We start from the raw sequence: 19,369 nt of genomic DNA, 5'->3' as shown, positions 1-19,369 counted from the left end.
TAACAATCTTGTATTTGCTGGATTATTATATTTTCACTTTGCAGTTATCTTATCAATCATCCGTCTCCTTTGCAGCTCCAATATCATTAAATGCCTCTTTTTTATAAAACACACTACTTGGTTGGCGTTGCTTCTTCATCTCATGATAAAAACACATTGCTACTGAATTCCTGTGCAGAAGCAGCCGTCGCAGTGTTGTCATCGGGTTTGATGGGCAGATGGTATTAACACTATTTTATTTAAATGCTTTCCAGATGGTTGCCACAGATACTTCCACTGTGTCCTCCTTCGCAGTGTTTCCCTGTCAACTTCTGCAGCTTTTAAGAACACACGGCCTCTCTCCTCATCCCCAGAGAACCGTTATCCCTGGTGCATGGCTGTAGAAGGATGCTCAATATTTCCCCTGACTCCTCCACATCCCCCTCCCCCAGGGACGACCCTCTGCTATAGGCAGAAAGAGGCGAGCGTTGAATCATGGATGAGAGGTAAACAGCCGGCTACGCCTGCTCCCCGGAAAGAAACAAAATGAAGCACGGGCGTTTATCCCCGTTTGATACTGCTGCAGTTAATACAGTTCTTGTTTTGAATTGCCAGCCAGTAGGTTTCTGTCATTTCATGTTTTATGCAACCACAGAATTGTTTTCACAAAAGTATCACAAACGTTGTGGAATAACTGCGTATAGTCTTATTTACGAATTCATTTTCATGTTAAACATCTATGTGATGACTTTCTTGAGAGTAAAATACAAACCCATCATTGTATTTGACTCTGACATGATGCAACCACCCTTTTATTTTAACAATAGTCCCTTAATGATTTGATATTTGAATATATAACTGAATAGTACTGACACAAACAGGAAGTGCCGCTCTCTGCTTCATCTGTTTTTGTTTTTCACGTCTAATACAAATGTTTGAACTCTGCTGGTGCAGCTGTGAATGTGTTTCTCTGATCGAGAAGAACTGGGCTTGTTTACTGTTGTTTACTTGTTTTAAAACCGACTTCAGTTCAGATTTCTGTCTTTGGTTAATGCTAAGATAAAAGAACTTTAAATCTAATACTTTTACTATAAAAATGTAAAATAAAATACCACTGTGTACATGGGATTGGAGAGGGTTTGCATGGATAAAAACCCACACCAATAATCCAACTCTATAGCAAATTTCAGCTCAGTTTTGGTTTGAGTAGAACTTCATTGTTTCCTTCTCATTAATTTCGTCAGTTTCGTTTTCAAGCCACAGCAGGCAGCTGTCTAAAAATAAAATAAAATAAACTTATTTATTGTTTGCTACTTCTGCAACAAACAGCAGGTAGACAAGTCAGTGATTGAGCAGAGAACACAGTGGAACATTCAACAGAGATTTATTTCAGGAGATTGTTGCATTGGACGACTCGGCTAAAAGCAGAGTGAATATCAGATTTATTTAGCGGGACAAAAAATACATAAACGTGAAGACTGTGTCCACAAGTTAGTATCAGAAAAAAAACAATAAATATTATTTAAATTACAATAATACAATAGTGTGTACATATTATTGTCATGATCCTTTACGGCCATTCTCTCTAACATGGATTGTTAAGCGTATGTGTCTTGCATGCAGCCTTATCTACTGATAGCATTAGTGTTGAGTATTAATGGAAAGTTGTATTAACTGAAGATTAAATAAATGATGCTGATGCTGATAAGTGATACTCTGATTGTGTGTGTGTCAAGGTCGACGATAACAGGTTGGTAAGAGACAAATGAATGCTGTGCTTTTTTCTGACAGACGTGACTCAGGGCAATGAATCCGTGAACACACATTCACACACACACACACACACACAAACGCACACACACACACACGTGTCTCTTTATTACTTCAGTGTCAGTGCTGTCTTCTTCTTTATTTTACTCCCGACACACCTCACATTGCACTGTGAGTTTCTGGTCCATGTCGGCACAATAATCTTGCAGTAAAACCTTCTTCATTCCTCTGTCTCCACCTTCAGCTGACTCTGTTTTGCAGACACTGATTTCTGTATATTTCTAAGTCTACGTACTATGATCTGCTGTTCCTGGCTGCTGCTGCTGCTGCTGCTGCAACTGGTACTGGTGGTGGTGGTGGGACAGTGTTCCGAGGGCAAGGCCTCTCTCTCAATTTCACACTCTCGCTCTCTCACTCTCATCTTCTTGGTGGGCGGGCAGTGGGCGGGATGACTAAGCCAAGGTTGGCCATGTGCTAGAACATAATCCACTGAGAGCCAATATCCCTCCTGCCCACCTACCGTGATTTCATCACTCAAACAGCATGCTATCATAAATTAGCAGATAAAGGAGGAAGAAAGCTGCCTCACTTTCAGATGTACGGTGAAAAAGTTTTTGATTCGTGAAAGATGACTGAAAGGTGTCCACATGCATTCTCTATTGATCAGTCGTGCACCGGTTACATCCGATCTATAACTCCATAAAGATTGGTTTTAAAATACCATACAGTGATTACACAGGGTGATTTTCATTTGGGAGCTATAAGAATCGTGCTCTGACCGGCCATTGGAATCCTGCATCACCCCTATAGCTATTCCTTCGTTAAGGCTGTTAGTGGCCAAACTGTCTGGTATTAAGTCTAAGGAGTCTTATCATTGGGCACCAGAGAGCATGTTTACTTACACCAAAGAGAGGAACGGGGAGGAAGAGGAGATGGATGAGAGGAAAACAGAGAGGGAGTCTGAGTATGGAAACATGGATGCACTGGGAATAGAAAAGAAGGGAGAATGCTGTCTATTTTTAGGTCCAGATAACATGAGAGAGAAGGGGGCCTCTCTCCTCTCTTCCTCCTCTCTCCATCCCCTCGTTTCCCACATTCCTCCTTGGCACGTGCAACAGACACTCAGGACGGCTCGGTGTGACCTGAATACCAATAAGAGAGAAGCAGCTGGATACTGGCAGGCTGACATTCTTCTGCTTTCTCCTGTCTGCACAACAGAGACAAGACAAGGACTGGGTGTCTGACAGGACACACACACACACATGCACACACACACACACACGTGCACACCTCAGAGGACACATCAGTCAGGATAGACGATAAACAGATGAGGGGCCGAGTGTTTGACGTGAGAGACACTTGAACCGCCGGAGCAGTGAAGATGATAGACGATGGTTGAACCTTTCAAAGCGACCATCAGCAGGTAGAAACCGTTAATATGCTAATGCCTCACGCAGATGACTGGAAAGCAACAGTACCACACTTGATGTGCTAAATTTATTATAAACCAATCATTACTACCACTAAGGTGCATCTGAAGGTTCCCAGTCATCCAGGTCATGGTGTCTTCCGAAGTCGTCCACTTACAGGAATCAACAGCCTTTTCATAACTTGACTCAAAGGACCCAAACGACCCACTGGTGGGGGGGTCAACGACCTGCCTCTTTAAAGCACCTACAAGGGTTTCCTTAACTGGTTATAAAACGGTCTTATTTTAATATTGCTGCCTCTTTATGACCTCGAACACTTAAAAGAGACGATCAGGGAGAAAATTGGCTTTTTCTATGAACTATTCTTGATATCTTTTCGCCAGGGGCGGATTACCCACAAGTTCAGAATGAGAATATGGATACATCACCTCATCTCCCTGCATCCTGCAAACAGTTGTGTGTAATGGTGTGGTTTGATATTCCAGCCAAATTTAAGCCCCTGTACATCGGGTGACTTGGTCTTGTCCCAGGTGGAATGTTCCATTTGCCGGCAGTAAGAAGAGAGGGAAGTATGGATTTCTCAGTGTTAACTTAAAATCAGTTTTCCTATCATTAGATTGTTTTAACTGACAAATGGATTCATAATGTATTCATCATTATTTGTATATGAATATGTTGATTAGTTAGACTTTTGAAAAAAAATTATTAATCTGGTGATTCAAATCCTTCCCGTTCATCCTCACCCTGTCACTCCCTCTGTCCCCTGCCTCAGTATATGAGCCTTCGCTGTGCAACAGACTCTGATATTGAAGCCAAGGGAAGCTAATATCAACAAATCAAATCAGTCTGTTGCAGAGAATAGAGACCCTTCCCGCCATATCCTAATGCATTGTTAGGTCCAAGCTCGCTGTCTTTTTTTCTACTGAGCTCTGGCTTAGATAACATGTTTTATTCTTTGTCCAGCACAGGCATCAAGAAGGAGATGTGGGCTGGGCTTGTATTGGGAGATGTGAAAAACTACTTACTATATCCAGTCACTTATAGACAGGCTTTGTATCAGTGGCTGTGCAGAGAATCTAACGCCATGTTTTATTTAAGTAAAAGTAAACAAAATAACAATAGTAAAAAGATTGAAATGAGTAAAAGTTTCTTGGCTTGCTGCAGTGATGTAGATGTGTACTTCGGGATGGGTCAGTACACAGTGACATCACTATGAATGGGTGTGGTTACAGATGCCACAAAAAATGTCTAGCCACAGAGAGGCAGTGGAACTCAGTCTGGTGATTTACTCTTTGACCTAAGTCATGAACAAAACAATGTCATCACAAAGTTATGTAATAACACTACTGGATAAGTAATTAGTGCTTCGACTAAACAAGTGTTTTCATCATCAGTTATTTGTGATTTCTTGATTAATTGAGGATCTTATTTTTCTAAAGAACCTGAGGACTGTGAAAATGCCCTTTACAATTCCCAGCCTCCTATTATCAAGTCTCCTGTTGGTCCGACAAATGGTCTAAAACCATCAGAAATGAAATTCACATTTATATTAAGACGAGGAAAATCTGCAAATGGTGACATTTACGCAGCTGGTCTCATCATGTTTGGCATTTTGATTTCAAGCCTGACTTGGAACTTGGTAAAAAAAAGGTTAGGAGTAAAAAGCACACCATGTTTTATCTTGATATCTTCGCCATAAACATATCAAGAAGCAATATAGCGAAAGAAAATATGAAAGAACGTTAATATCTCAGGGCCTGGTGATCCAAGAGTTTTTCATCCTTATATGTGTGTAGTTGGAAAATAAATGCTCAGGTGACAGAAGCGTAAACTCAGCCACTGCCCTCACCAGACGGAGCAGCGCCCTTAAAAGTGTGTAAATGTTTGCTCACTCATACACAGTGACACGCACAGGAACACGGAACGCCCACATGTACACACATTCTGCCGCTCAGCTGCGGCTGTGTTGGACACATTCTTGAAGTGTTTGAGATAATAGCACTTGACAGGCTGCTGGTGTGGTTGTCATGGGGATCCCGATAAAACCGCCACCAGCCACCGCAGCAGAAACATGATGGAGGGCAGGAGAAAGCACAACCATTCTGCACGTGGTCGTCTAAAGGCAGGGGTGTCGCCTCTCAATTAACAAATCAGACGCTATTGCCAGGAGTCAGGAGTCTGGGACACGAGACAAAATGGCCCTCAAGGTGAGGAATTGAAATAAAAGCAGTGGGACAAGGGTTCTCTTGAAGATATTGGCCCCATCATTCCTGAAAAGAGCACTTTGTTAGAGGTCCACTTCAAACATGAGAAGGAGACGTGCTGGAAGTCTTGTTCACCTCTTAATGCTTTCCTTAAGAACACAAGCAGGTGGCAGGTACCAAGCAGAGCGGAGGCAGATGGGAATGTCTTTAGTTTTTGCAGCTATTTTGTCATAAACTGAAGTATTAGAGAAGTTTAAGTGTTTGAACTGATGACTAAAATAAAATCAGTGGGATCACACTTCTTCTTCCTCTGTAGATCGAGAACGTCTCTTTCACAGAGATCCCTCCAAACTGGAGTGAGGGATATTTTTAGTCTAGATAAAAGTAGTATAGCCGCCAACGTGCCTAAAAACAGCTCTTATCCTTACAACGTGCATTCAAATGAAATAGAGAATTAATATGCGTTTCCATTGCCAACACACCAGAATAGCAGGGATTCATCATCTTGTTTACATCTCCAGCCTGGACAAGAAAGACAGGACTCCATTTCATCTAATGAGGCCAATTTTTCTCCTAATTTACATCCATTAAATGCAAAAATATATGGAAATAACATTGGCTGCTTAGCGTTGGCTTCCAGGTTGCATAAGAGACTTAAACCCCACATTTTTTATCTTTTATTTACATTTATTTACATATATATTTATATATGTAGAATGCAGCCAGGTGTAGAATTTAAAGTTTGCTTGACTTGAACAACATTATTAGGGAACTCTGCTGAAGCTTTTATTGTTTGATGTAGGTGCACTTATGTATACAGCCGGCCTATTGAACCTGCGTGCATTTTGTTTTACGGCTTGAAATGAAATCTTTATGTTTGCAACCCTCAGCAGTGGAAGGAACAAGACGAGAAGAGGAGGCAGCAGCCGGTTCAGTCAAGATGGCGCCCGAGGTTTATACACCGGGCTGTACTGTGGATGGCTGAGCTTGCTAAGCCGAACTAATGGTGTGAAGCTGTGAGCCTCAGTGGGCTGCAGGTGGAAGCAGCTCAGAACACTGCAAGCTGAGCGTGTGTGTGTGTGTGCATGTGTGTGTGTGTGTGTGTTTGTGTGTTTGTGTGTGTCAGCCGCAGTGACAAGTTGAGAGGTCACAGGTTTTATTTTTGGCAAAGGTGTGTCATCCTGTTTGGCAGGTGAAGACGTGCATGGGCTGGACTTTTATTATGTAATCAGTATTGGATTGGTGCAACGGCACTAAGTCGCGGCAGCTAATCACTGAGACGTGATTGCTTCTGTGAGAGCGGCTCCTCGTTCTGAGGAGAGAGGCGCGGAGCTGCGCTGGGACCATCAGGCCCTCTCGGTTACAGTTACAGACATTTTGGATAGAAAATGCCACATCCAATGGTTTGCTTGTTTAGAGAGGGAGAGAGTTCCCAATAAAGCAATGAGTCACAAGTGAATCATTTCATACAGGAGGAGAGATGACTGTGCTCCGGCAGGGTCTAAATCCATTCCCCACCTGTGATGATAAAAGCTGACTGGAGTGGCATGGGCTCTGACTAGTGTGCTAATGACTTCAAAGAGAGGCGAGCGATGTGAGAGGAGGGGTACGGCGAGATAGAGGTGGAGGGATGCTTCACAGGTAGGGAGCAAAACACAGGGGAAGAGGAGGAGGAGGAGGAGGAGGAGGAGGAGGAGGAGGAGGAGGAGGAGGGCGGCTGGGGCGTAGAAAGAGAGTGCACGTGTGTCAGGGAGAGCATGCAGGCGAGACAAAGGGCGAAAAGTTAGTGTGGTAGTGCGAGTATATGAGAAAACATCAAAGACCCGAAACTGAACAAAAGAGGCCGCGGGCGTGGGAGGGTAGAGGGAGGAGGGCGAGGGGATAAAAGAGATGGAAACGAAAAAAAGGGCAAAGAGCGAACAACCGGAGCATGAGACACACAGAGAGGCTTGGGACACACAGAAGTATTTCCACTGGTCTAGACGCAGAGAGACAGACAGACGTGCAGAGGGAGAGACATAGGAGGGGAAGGGATTGTTTTGCAGAGAGACAATACTCGTCCTGCCTCGAGCTGCCAGAACACATGGAGGAGAGGGGAGGTGATGCATGAGATCCTCCGCAGAGAAGATAACAAGATTTCTCATTTCTGTTTACTTTTGAAGGCGCTTGACGTGCAAATATGATTTTAGCTCTGGCCACGATTTTGAGGGCTGCCATGAAATATGCAGCGGTTGTTTGGAGAAAAGCGTCCGTCCAATTATTTTATTTTTCTTTGGCAGAACGCTTCAGTGGATTTAATTATTGACTCGAGAAGCACTGACATTATTTATTTTTTTCCATTCAGGAGATATTAGGTTGGTTGCTTTTTTTCTCATAATGGATAATTCATTGAAACTGATGATTCACAATCCAAATAGTGTCTGCACTGCAAACATTAAACCGGCACATGTTGACATTACAGTTTTTTACAATGTTGTAAATATCTCATTTATCTGATTTACGTCACAGCAGCAGAAGCCAACCCCTGCAGCGCCCTCCTGTAGGAAAATGGTGCTGTGAGCTCAATATAACTCAAAGTTATGGTACTTGAAAGGTATGCAATTGCGAAAGACAACATTACTAACATGTCAAGACAAACGAGACAAGCAGGCAAACTTGATGAGACGGCAGGGACATGAAATGCAGATGGGGTATGTGGAGATGGAGGCTGGGGGAGAGGAGGGACACACACATAAACAAGGAGAGAATTAACACGTGTAGATGTTAACCAGCGTGTGGTGGACATGGAGAAACATGGCAGAGAGATCAAACTGTCACGCTGCCTGTTTCCCTTACTGAGCATCTCTGTCCTTAATGAGACCGTCACACCGGAGACGAAGGAGGACTCGTTCACAGCTGTCGCCACGGTTTGTCCCGGAGTCTTCGGCTAAATGCTGAGCTGCAGTTAAGTGACCAGACGGATGCGAGGCCTGAGTCAGCTTCTGTCTTTAATGCTCCTCCTCAGACCCTTATGTAACCGACACAGACAGGACCAAAGACTTGGCAGACGTATAAAGAAGAGACAGTTTAGAGCAAGATAGGCTGAAGTATTTTTTTTAACCGTCTTCACAGAGCAGCCCAAATCCACTGAAGTCCAATTTTGTATAATTTCCACTTAATTTATACGTTTAACTACTTTTTTTACACAAAGTACAATTTCAGCTATTTTTCAAATCAAAAATATGCAAATAACGTGCGATAACAAACTCTGCTCGTGAGAAACAAACAACATCCATGTACACATCTGAAACTGGAGACCCAGGATCATTCTCAACTTTGCACGAAATTATTATACTTTAAGAAAATTGTTGACAAGCAGATAATAATATTAATATTGCATGTGTGTCTGTTCAATATATGAAGCCAGAGTCAGGAGACAGTTACTGTAGATTAACATAAAGAGAGGAAGGAGAAACCATCGAGCCTGGCTCTGTGTGAAGGTGAGACAATCCTCCCATCAACACCTCCAGCCTCATATGTATCACACTGTATTCCATTTGTTCAAATCACACACTTATATCTTTGAACTTTTCCCTATATAAACCAATTAACACCGACAGTGAATAAGTAACAGATACTTCAAATATGGTGGTTTGCATGGTCCCCCCCTCGTCTTGATACTCATGACTTCCTCCCACAGTACAAAGACGTTCAGATTAATGTTGAGGTTAACTGGAGACTCTAAATCCTCGATTTACGCTGGCGACCTGTCCAGGGTGTAACCCCCCCCCCCCCCCCCCCCTCTTGTCCAGTGTCAGAGATTTCTGTGTGTCACCGTTGTCATTTTGTGATTTTGTCACAGGAGGGTGCCAAAGTTGGATATTAAAAAAATTCTTGAAGAAACAGAAAACCATCCCATACTCCCACTCCTAATTAAAAATAGTGACTCTATGGGAGTAATGTTTTCCAAATTGTGTTGGAGTGTCACTTTAACGGATCTGGCTCTCAGCCCAACCTAGTTTATATCGCCAAAACAAGTTTCAGTATTTAATTTCAATAAGCAGTGATGTTCACCAACTGTTAGGCTACCAAAGACAGAATCAATGAAAACAATGAGTGTTTAGATGTAGAAACAGACGATGTAACAGTGATCACTTGCCTCATGACATCGTAGTACCACCTACTGCGTGTATTCTCCCTCTCTGTTTGTTCTTGTCTTTTCACTTTGTCTCTTTGAAGACTATAAGTAGGACTGAGGAGAATGAACTACCCACATAGACGGTTCTCTCTGTGCGCTCTCAAATTTGTTGTTATCAAGAGAGCCTCAAGTCATTTGTGGCATTTGAGCAATGTATATATATATATAACTTAATTGCATTGTGACAAGGTGCAGCATGACCGGATGGATTATCCGAGCCCCCCCTCCCAGCCGTATGACGGGATACCAGAAGAACCCCGGAGTAATATTGACTGTCGCATGTATCAGAGATGCCAGCAGCTCTAATTGGCGTTGAGGTATTGACGTCAGAAAATCCAAGCAAAATGGATTAGAACAAAGCCATAAATGCCATTTTCCATCCGACCGTGTCTGCCAAACAACCACACGTTCCCTCTCAGTGCGTGCAGAGAATAGAAGAGAGGACATGTATGTTTTCAGACACTGTGGGAGAAAATCGCCCGGCTGGCAAGCTGACATACAAAGAGCCCTACTTCACACACAAAGACTTCCCTCTGATCTGGCAATTATAGATCATCCCACCTCACCCTTCTCTCCCCCTTCTCTCCCTCTTCCCCCCGGTCTTACTGATCCTCTGATTGCAGATGGGGGGAGACAGGCAGCACGAGAACCCTTCAATATGACTCTTAGCTCAGAAAAAGTAGGAAATATATTCCGTTGCCTCTGCTTTACGACTCTTGAATCACGCAGGACGGCTGGGAGATGGTATTGATAGCAGAGCGTGGCTGATATTCGGTTAACAGACACAGATCAGGCCGAGCTTGAGGGAGATCTCCACTGAATTCCTCGCTGTGTAAAACAAAACTCGGCGGATTAATGTCTGCATCCCTGCATCGTCTAATAGCACTGTAGTACTGCTGTGTTGCAGTGATGCGGAGGACAGGGGAAAACCGTGTTCCAGCTAAATGATCTCTTGTACACAACCACTTCATCAGCTGAAAAATCAATAGCCTGCTTTAATACCTTTGCCCTGTTTGTTATTCCTGTTTGTTCATTAGTGAGTCACACAGAAGGAGGAATGGTTTCAATCCCACAGTGCGTGCATCAACACCTCTTTGAGAAGTGTGAAGGACAGAGCCCCCTGAAGCGGTAAACATAAAGAGCGTTATGATCAGTAAAGTACATGTATACACATAATGCGTAATCTTTCTACTGTCGACTACAGGTCAAACATAAACATGCAGGGATATTATAGTTTAAGTGAGGTGTTATATTCCATTATCTGCCACTGTTTGGCCTTAATAGCTACAGACTCAAAGTGCCAAGTGGTGACATATACATGAAAAATAAGAAGTGCAGACTCATACATTTTGCATCATCGTGAGCTGCAGAAAACACCGGGTTTCAACAAGGGACCAGTGACTTCAAAGACGCAGGGTACTGACATCCATCTGAACACCAGAATGTAGAACAGTCCTCCCCCACATCGGCTGAACACAACAATAACTGCGTGAGAGAATGTTTTTCGCGGACGGGAAAAAAAAATCCCAGAACAGACAGACAATAAGCATAGAGAATAGGATTAATGGCTGTGCTCAGAGACAGAGGCTGGAAGGACAATCGCTGGATGCACGTTGGCAGCTCAGATGTAAATAAGAGTGGGCTGTCAGACTCGACAGCACAGAGGAAGATCAGGCTCCTGCTGTTAAGATGCAAAAAGGTGATCTTGATAATCCTATATTTTATCCTGAATAGTGTCGTAAAATGTTATCTTTCTATAAACGGGAGTCAAATGCAAATATTCCTCAAATATGCCATGAATAACAAAAAGACACAGCACTCACTCCGATGAACGTTCTTGTTTTCACTAAATCTCGAATAATTCAATGTGGTGTGAGATGCATCTGGAATGTTCCCAGTCTCCTCCTGTTCCCTTTCTAAGAGGAACTGTGTCACAGATATAAAGCTACACGAGGGAGTAAAGGTGGGTGTCTGGTACATGACAGGATTTCAGTGGTGGAGACTGTTGGCGGTGTCTGCAGCCAACGGTGCTCGACTCACATTCTTTTCTTACTAACTGAGCAAAGTTGTAGGAAACTGGTGAGTAATACAGACCCTCACATTCTGAGGGTGATGCAACATAGAGAAAAGGTCAATATTTCACTTTGTCTTGCCTTTCACCTGAAGTATGATCATCGTTATTATTCTTTTTCATATGTCTTTAACTAAACGAGAAACAACACAAGTGCACACAAATAGTCGGCGTGTGAATGAAGATGTCCCCCCCCCCCGTCTCGCTGAGTAGCTGTGAACTTCGCTGGAGCTGTTTTAGGCTCGCATAAAAAATTCAGGACTCTCTCTGAGCAACGTTCGCCCTACATACAGCACACACACACACACGCTCGCACATGCATCGCGGCATTATTCATGGTGCACACATGTGAGCGGGCTTGAAAAACACACACACACACATACACACAGGTACACTTGATGATATAATCCTGGTTAATGTATGAGCAGCGAGACATCACAAAGACTTTTATATGATTATCCTTTGAACAATGAATGTTTAATTGGGATTTCACGATGAACCGAAGCAGTTCTGACACATGACTTGTTAGCATCTTCCTCGGATCCATTGGGTGAGTGATGGAAATTTCCAGGTCAGGATCGATTGTTTGTGTGTGTGTGTGTGTGTGTGTGTGTGTGTGTGTGTGTGTGTGTGTGTGTGTGTGTGTGTGTGTGTGTGTGTGTGTTGTGCTTTGTGCATTTAGATTTTTGATACAACTGTATTATGCATTCATCAGGGCGCTCGTGTGTGTGCGTCTCTGCAAACATCTCCGCAGCAAGCGGGTCAACACCTCCGCTCGGCCGTCCATTTTCATTAGACCATAATGACAAGTGTGGAGGGGTAGATGGACCAGAGAGTAGGAAACATTGAGACAAGTGATAGGAAATTCCCAGTAGAAAGACTATCAAAGCATGATCTGCTGTCCTGCACCATAAAACTCCCTCGGCTGATCTTACATAATCCTTCTACTCCTTTACATCAGCCCACAGGTAGACGCAGCCGCCTGCTTAATATATAATCATTTTATAAAACACTTCCTCTGTATAGTTACTGATGTGAGGGGGTCTGAGCAGCAGAGCACTACATTAAGGCAGGCTTTCCACTTGAGAATCCGTCTCCGTGTGGCCCAGTCAGTGTGGGTTGCTACACCTCTGCCAAGTCATCTCCATCTGAATGGCATTTGGGGCACCCGCTCGCCCCGAGAGCATCCACATGTCTAGAGACGGTGCTCTTTGAGTTAAACCCACTCCAGAAACACAATTTCATCCTCAATGCTTTCACTGTGTTCTTTCACTCAGCAGCGCATCCGGGTGAGTCAGTTTACAGAGCCAAGCTGTGGTTAAGTTAGTGTGTTGAGTAGAGAGCAACTTGTCGATTTCTGAAAGTTTAATGACTGAGATATTAATCTGGCCGAGAATTTCACCACAAGCAGTTACACAAATCTATAATGATTCTTGCCTCTTTCTAGCTCTGAATTAATATACACATACCCTGGTGGTTTTCCTGTTTTCACACCCGCTGCAGCAGATCCTTAATGGCATGATCGAAAAAGCAGGACTTTCAAATCAATAGAAGGAGAAAGAAAGAGAAGTGGCATGTAATTGAATATCAAAGACCTCAAGTCAATATGTGATGCTCTTATACACGATGCAACTAGTTTTAAAGGTCCTCGTAAATGTCCTACTGGTCCGTGTTTAAAAATGAAATTCAATAAGAGATTTCCTCCACCGTCTCCACAAGTAAAACTTACAAGGAACAACAAAACCAGATTCACTCATCCATCTCCATTATCTTTATTATTTGGCCCACTTTATGAACAATGTACTTCGCAAGCCTCTTGTTGTACTTTAGGAAAATGCAGAAAATTGTGTCTCAGGGGGGAAAAAATTGCAAAGCACCCCTTCCTCCTAGAAGCATAGCAACACTTCCAGCAAATCTTGTCCCATACTGGCAGTATTATTGCCTAACACGCTGTGAGGGCTATAAAGCCCCGTCAATCTATGGTATCATGCTAAGCGTATCCTCTTCCCGGTGTGCAGAAGCAGTCGGTGATGGAATAGGTGCATTTGCCGAGAGGTGAAAAAGAAAGAAATGAGGAAATTCACTCAATGCTTGAGTCGTTTACAAGTAAGACACGAAAAATGACCTCTTCATTGGTGCATCTGGGTCTGAAGCCAAACATTACACTGCCCATCAGGCCTTGTCACGTCCACAGACATACAGCTGTTGGGGAGATACTTTAAATGTTTAATACATTCCCAGGACACCAAACTAGAAACCGCAGCCTCATTTCATTATTGTGTAATGATGCTTAGTTAAAGTGAATTATGTACCAGACTTCATGTGCAAGCAATGAACATACCATATGGTTTCTATTAAAAAAGATCAAAAAAAATTACTTATCTCTGAGACAATCACTAATGTGCTACCAGGGAACAGAAACCTGGATGTAGCAAAAGCAATTTTCCAAATGGCCTATTTGTGGGTTAATCCTAAAGTTAGCTGTTTTTGTCCTAGGAGAAGAAAACATCAGAAATCAGCGCACGTATCCTCACACATCTGTATTCCACCCGACACGTGTTAGAGTTTCTTTAACTGGACCTCGAGCCACAAAGTAAACAAGTGCTATTTTCCCTGCAGATTATTATTTCATTAATCCATTTGATGTTTGGAGCGGTACTGGATTAAGGTGTCTCAACATTGGGCCATTTCACATCCCACCCTCGCTCTCATTCTCTGATATAGGAACCGATTTAACAGTGAAGAAGTACACCAATGGAACTGGGGGGGATGCTTAAAAAGCCTTTGGCTTCCTTTCAGGTCCATTAATGTCAGTCAGACAAAAATCCATCCTCCGACCTGTTAGCGATAAAAGCTGATGGTTTAACTGGGAAATGTGGGTGTTTATTTATGTGTGTATGAATGCTATGAATCTACATTGCATGTCATGTATGATGTGAATTTAAAATTGCATGTTCTCTCCATGCCCTCATCAAGCTGAAATTACACCCTTAAATCAACCACGGCACATGAACAAAGTGTCGGCATTCGTATTGGCAATTTCCATTGTACTGTTCGTCATCAAGTAAACAGATACAAGAGAGACACACTCACAAACACACACATGCACGTGCAGGCTAAAAATAGCAGCAGCCTTACCTTTCTGTACACTATCATGTTGGGGGACTCATCCGCCACCCCATTGGTCCCCTGCCCACCACTGTTGGTCTGTGCCATGATCCAGTGAGTAAATCTGCCACCGGAAATGTCAGGTGCTCCTGCTGTGGACAGAATGGATATTTTGGTCCGTCAGAGGAACAACAGAGCTTGAACGTTGCCCTTACCTTGCCAAGAAGGGGAACAATTTACATAGCTTGTGCGGCCTGGATCACCTCTCAGCATATTTGACATTTCCACATGGAACAGGTGCGCAGATCTGCTATTTGGCTGCACGTGTGCTCTTCTCACAAGGTCTTCACAAGGACATTTATTTGAAAAGAAAGGGAGACGATTTTTGCACAGGTGAAAAGTTTAAACTGAGAAGCAGTGATGGGTGAATTGCAGGAGTGCCACCACTCTTTTTTTCGGGTGTGCATTCACTGTGCGTGTGTCTGAACCCGTCTTTATTTCTGTTTGTTGACATCGGTGCACTCAATCGTCTCCTCCCACTGCAGACGCACGTTAAGATTGAGAAGAATAGGACAAGGTGAAGCCCCGGACCCTGTCAGCCAGCGGCAAATGCAGTAAAACAAAAACACCGACCCTGGAGGAGGCTCTACAATGCAGCTCAGCTTCATCTACTCGGTTACAGCCACTGTGAGCCAAAACACACACGATCGCAGCGGACATCGCACATGCACGTCGCAGCTCCTCGATGATTTCCTCCCACACGACATCCTTGGGAGTCTGCAACACTGAATAGCCCGTAGCATGCAAACAGCGAAGTCATGTAACCTGCCCCGAGCACGAGGCCGTTTTTCTGTATAAACACTGGGCTGGGGTTTCTTACCACGAGCCGCTGGCCGCTTCAGCACCTTGGACAGCGACTGCACACAAAACAAAAAAAAACACGCCCGCGCCCGTTGGATCCGTAATTCAGCTATAATGACGAAAAGATGCACGGACCACACAACACAACACAACACAGAGGAGGAGGAGGAGGAGAAGAGAGAGAGATAAGATGAGGAGAGGAGGAGAGGAGGAGAGGAGGAGGAGAAGGGCTTACCTGAAAAAACGCGCAGCCCCGCTAAAGGACTCCTGAATCCGTGCAGCGGTGGAAGCCCGTCCCTTCTCGTTCACGGTGTCAACTGGCAGACATAGGAATGCGAGGACTGTTCATTGGCAACGCGAGGAGACAGACACTCGGTGGACACTCGGTGTGGCAGCCTCTCCGTCTCGCTCGCTCGCTCTCCTCTCCCCCTATCTCCCTCCAAACGATGCCTTAGAACGAGGCACGGGCTCGCCACCTCCGAGCGCCGTGAACGCGCATCGATCCACGACCAATTGCGTGCGAGGAATAAATTACAACGCGTTTTGGGAGACAAACAGCGAATCTCTCAAATTGTGCTGCTATGCTGCTGCAGAGATTTATGTGCTGCTTCTGGAGAAGCTGGGCTGTGGTAGGGAGAGACTAGCAGGTTATTCATATTTGAACAAATGGCAATCTTGCAGTCAAAGGTCAAGGTTCAAAATGCTGCATATTTTATATTTCATTTTTTCTGAACCTGGAGGAGATACTGTCTTGCCGGTCTTTATTGGTTACCCCATACACTGTAGAATTGATTTTAGAATTCTTCTAATTACATACAAAGCACTACACGTGCAGGCTGCATGGCCCCTCATCATATTTCTGAATTATTGTTTTCCCCTGCACACGGTGAGATCTTTGCGGTCCCACAATCCAGACTGATAATTAACCCTGGGCATTTTCTGTCATGGCTCCCACCTTCTGGAACCGTCTTCCCTTAGCAAAGGCAGAAACCGTCAACAATTTTAAGAGACTGTTAAAAACTCACCTATTTGGTAAATATTTAAACTTGGTCCAGTCCTCATGGTTCCTTATTGTTTCTGCTTGCCCTCTGAGTCGTGTTTTATTCTTCTGTTGTTTGTGTTTTGCGCTGTTATTTACAGATTTTCTCTTACTGTTTGTTATGTACAGCTCCTTGTTACATTGGTTTTGAAAGGTGCTCTATAAAATAAATATACTTACTACAACCGTTTCATGAGAAAACGGAGCTATAACACTGCACTATTGTTGCATTTGAATGTTATGGGATATTGTTTTGTCTTAATTTGGTAAATTGGATTTAGTCAGCATAGTGGAAAGTAGCTATGAGTGTGTTTACTCAAGTATAGGTCCATAGTCTAAAGTAGATCCTACACGTACGCATACACTATAACACCAACTTTTTCAATTTCTATTCTTTTGATTCTACAAAAAACAGAGGAAATTCCCCCTCCACCTGCACAAGAGAAGATATTCAAGTCATATAATACATTCATATTTACAGGAAGTTCCATAAAACTGTGTAAGACACTGACTTCAAGTGTAAGAAACTGTAATAAATCATCTATGAGTTTCTGTGAATCAGCGGCGGAGCATCCAGCTCTGCGGCGATGAATGAATAAACAGAAAACCTCTTAATTCGCTTGCAATCTGTGGCTTTGAGATATGCAGCAGTCCAGGCGTGAAAGATGACAGATGTGCCCTTCCTCCCTATGTAGCTGCCGTACGTGTCTTTATGTTTATTTCCCTCCTGTACTCCTTAACAACCCTGTGGCTCTCTCTCAGGACTGAAGCTCTCTGCGAGATGGATCTAACAGTCGAGTCCACTCGGTTTCACAGTGAGCTGCAACATCAGAAACACACACTCCTGGATTTAATAGAATTGGTAACTGATGTCACAGCGTTGGATACTGAGTCAGATGATGTCCATATTTCATTCTCTCTTTGCATTATCTCCTTTGTTTTGCTTGCGTGTCTATTTTAAGCAGGAGCTGCTGTAAAAGGGTCACTTTGATCAGGCTGTCACTTATTGCCTTCTCAAAAACAAGAAATCCAAAAAAAACAGCAACATATAAAACTTAAATGCTACGTTTATTGGGGAAATATTGAGGAAAATCTAGTTTTCAGGTCAACAACTTTAACATAAATTGATCTTATCTGAAAATGACATCAGAGAGAACTATTTAATGTATTAAATTACTCATGTCTTTATGATTCAGCAAAAACATCCGACTGTGCATGCAGGAAATGAATGCAGCCTTTTAAACCGATGATTATAAAATACTTTAAATGGATTGGACGATGAGGTTTGATTGTCTACTACATTTTTCTGATGGCTGCGCTGAGGGCAGCGGTCATGTTGTTAACATTTGTCATCATGAATCTCCTCATGAATCTGATTTAATCGCTTCGATTTACAGATTCATTATGCTACTTTTAATCTAAATCCCGTAATCCCGCCAACTACTCTAAAGTCGCTTCATGGATGTAAATGCCTTAAGAGACCACAGAGAGAATTAAACGTTGGTGTTATAATGGATTCAGATATGAGCTCCAGCAGCTGCGTCAAGGCAGTCGTGGCATCTGTCCATTATGATCTAAACATTGCAACAATTAAGATTAATTTCTACAGGAGGTGAAGAAAAATCAGTCTCGGTTTTGTCAACAGATTCAACTCAAACAATGGCTGCTTGTTTGATTTTCACAAACAATCCCCTCAAGCATCTTGACCAATTCAAGATGCTACTCGAGGAACCATTCTGACATTCTATTATCATTCCAGTTAGTAATAGAGTTACATTGTTAATGTATAAACTCCTTAAGGGCTAATTGAATACATGTTGGGAGTATTTTAAGAATATCCCAACGGAACCCTCAGTCCTTCAGGAAGCATTCAGCTAAAAGGGCCTCAGGCCAAAATCAAACATCACATTACACTGAGTGACTCTGGTGCTCACAGACGGAACCAGCTCCCATTTACCCATCATGTACTTTACCTCAACTCAACCACTTTGAAAGATAAATTAAATATAAATATAAACGTTGTCTTTGGTTGAGTATATTCATTATGTATACATTCCCCATATGCATTACTTGTAATGCACTGTTATACTGGACAATAATATATGTTGAATTATATTATTCTCTGTCGATACATCTATTTCATCTCCATGGGAAGGTTCCTCCTTGTATGTACATACAATACATTTCTTAAACCCAATATGAACACAAGCTGTGCTGTCACAATCTCTTCCTTTCAATAATCTGCAATAGAAACTTTCCAGAGCTGGTTACAATGAGGGAATTTAAATTGATTAAAGAATTGAGAAAACAGCTGTTATGCTCACATGCGGATATCCATTAAATTGTTATTGGAATTGAGATGACAGCTGTAGTTGTCTCTTTGTTTTTTTTTTTTATTGATTTTATTTCAATCTCATTGAGACTTTTACATGGTTCAATAAAGGATTTTTTTGTAATGTTGTTTCAGTTTCTGTGGTAAAAACCTTTAATAGAAATAAACTTGCCTTGCCTTGTTTTTTTATATAAATATTTCATGCTCATGGTGATGCCATCCATCTGTCTTGCCTCACCCTGACCAATCAAACTGCTCCCCCCTGCACATGAGGACACTTCCAACCACAGAAATAACAAAGCAGCATAAGGTCAAGGTATTCCATATTTCATTTGAATTTCTTTGAAATGCCAAGGTTGAAAAGAATGCATATACTTTTTAAAGATTATTTCAAACCA

At 42.8% G+C, this 19,369-nt stretch overlaps 1 protein-coding gene across 1 annotated transcript in view; it reads right to left on the bottom strand.

Annotated features, from left to right (window-relative positions):
- Nucleotides 1–14,862, bottom strand: part of rgs7a (regulator of G protein signaling 7a) — a 42,845-nt gene extending 27,983 nt beyond the window's left edge. Inside the window, exon 1 of the mRNA XM_053436760.1 lies at nucleotides 14,770–14,862. Within this exon, the coding sequence (XP_053292735.1) occupies nucleotides 14,770–14,847 (78 nt within the window). The 5' untranslated portion in view covers nucleotides 14,848–14,862. The remainder of the gene's footprint in view (nucleotides 1–14,769) is intronic.
- Between the last annotated feature and the right edge of the window lie 4,507 nt (nucleotides 14,863–19,369).

Source organism: Pleuronectes platessa, chromosome 12 (assembly GCF_947347685.1).
Source record: "Pleuronectes platessa chromosome 12, fPlePla1.1, whole genome shotgun sequence".
Taxonomy (NCBI): Eukaryota; Metazoa; Chordata; class Actinopteri; order Pleuronectiformes; family Pleuronectidae; genus Pleuronectes; species Pleuronectes platessa.
This window is presented reverse-complemented; position numbering and strand designations above follow the sequence as displayed.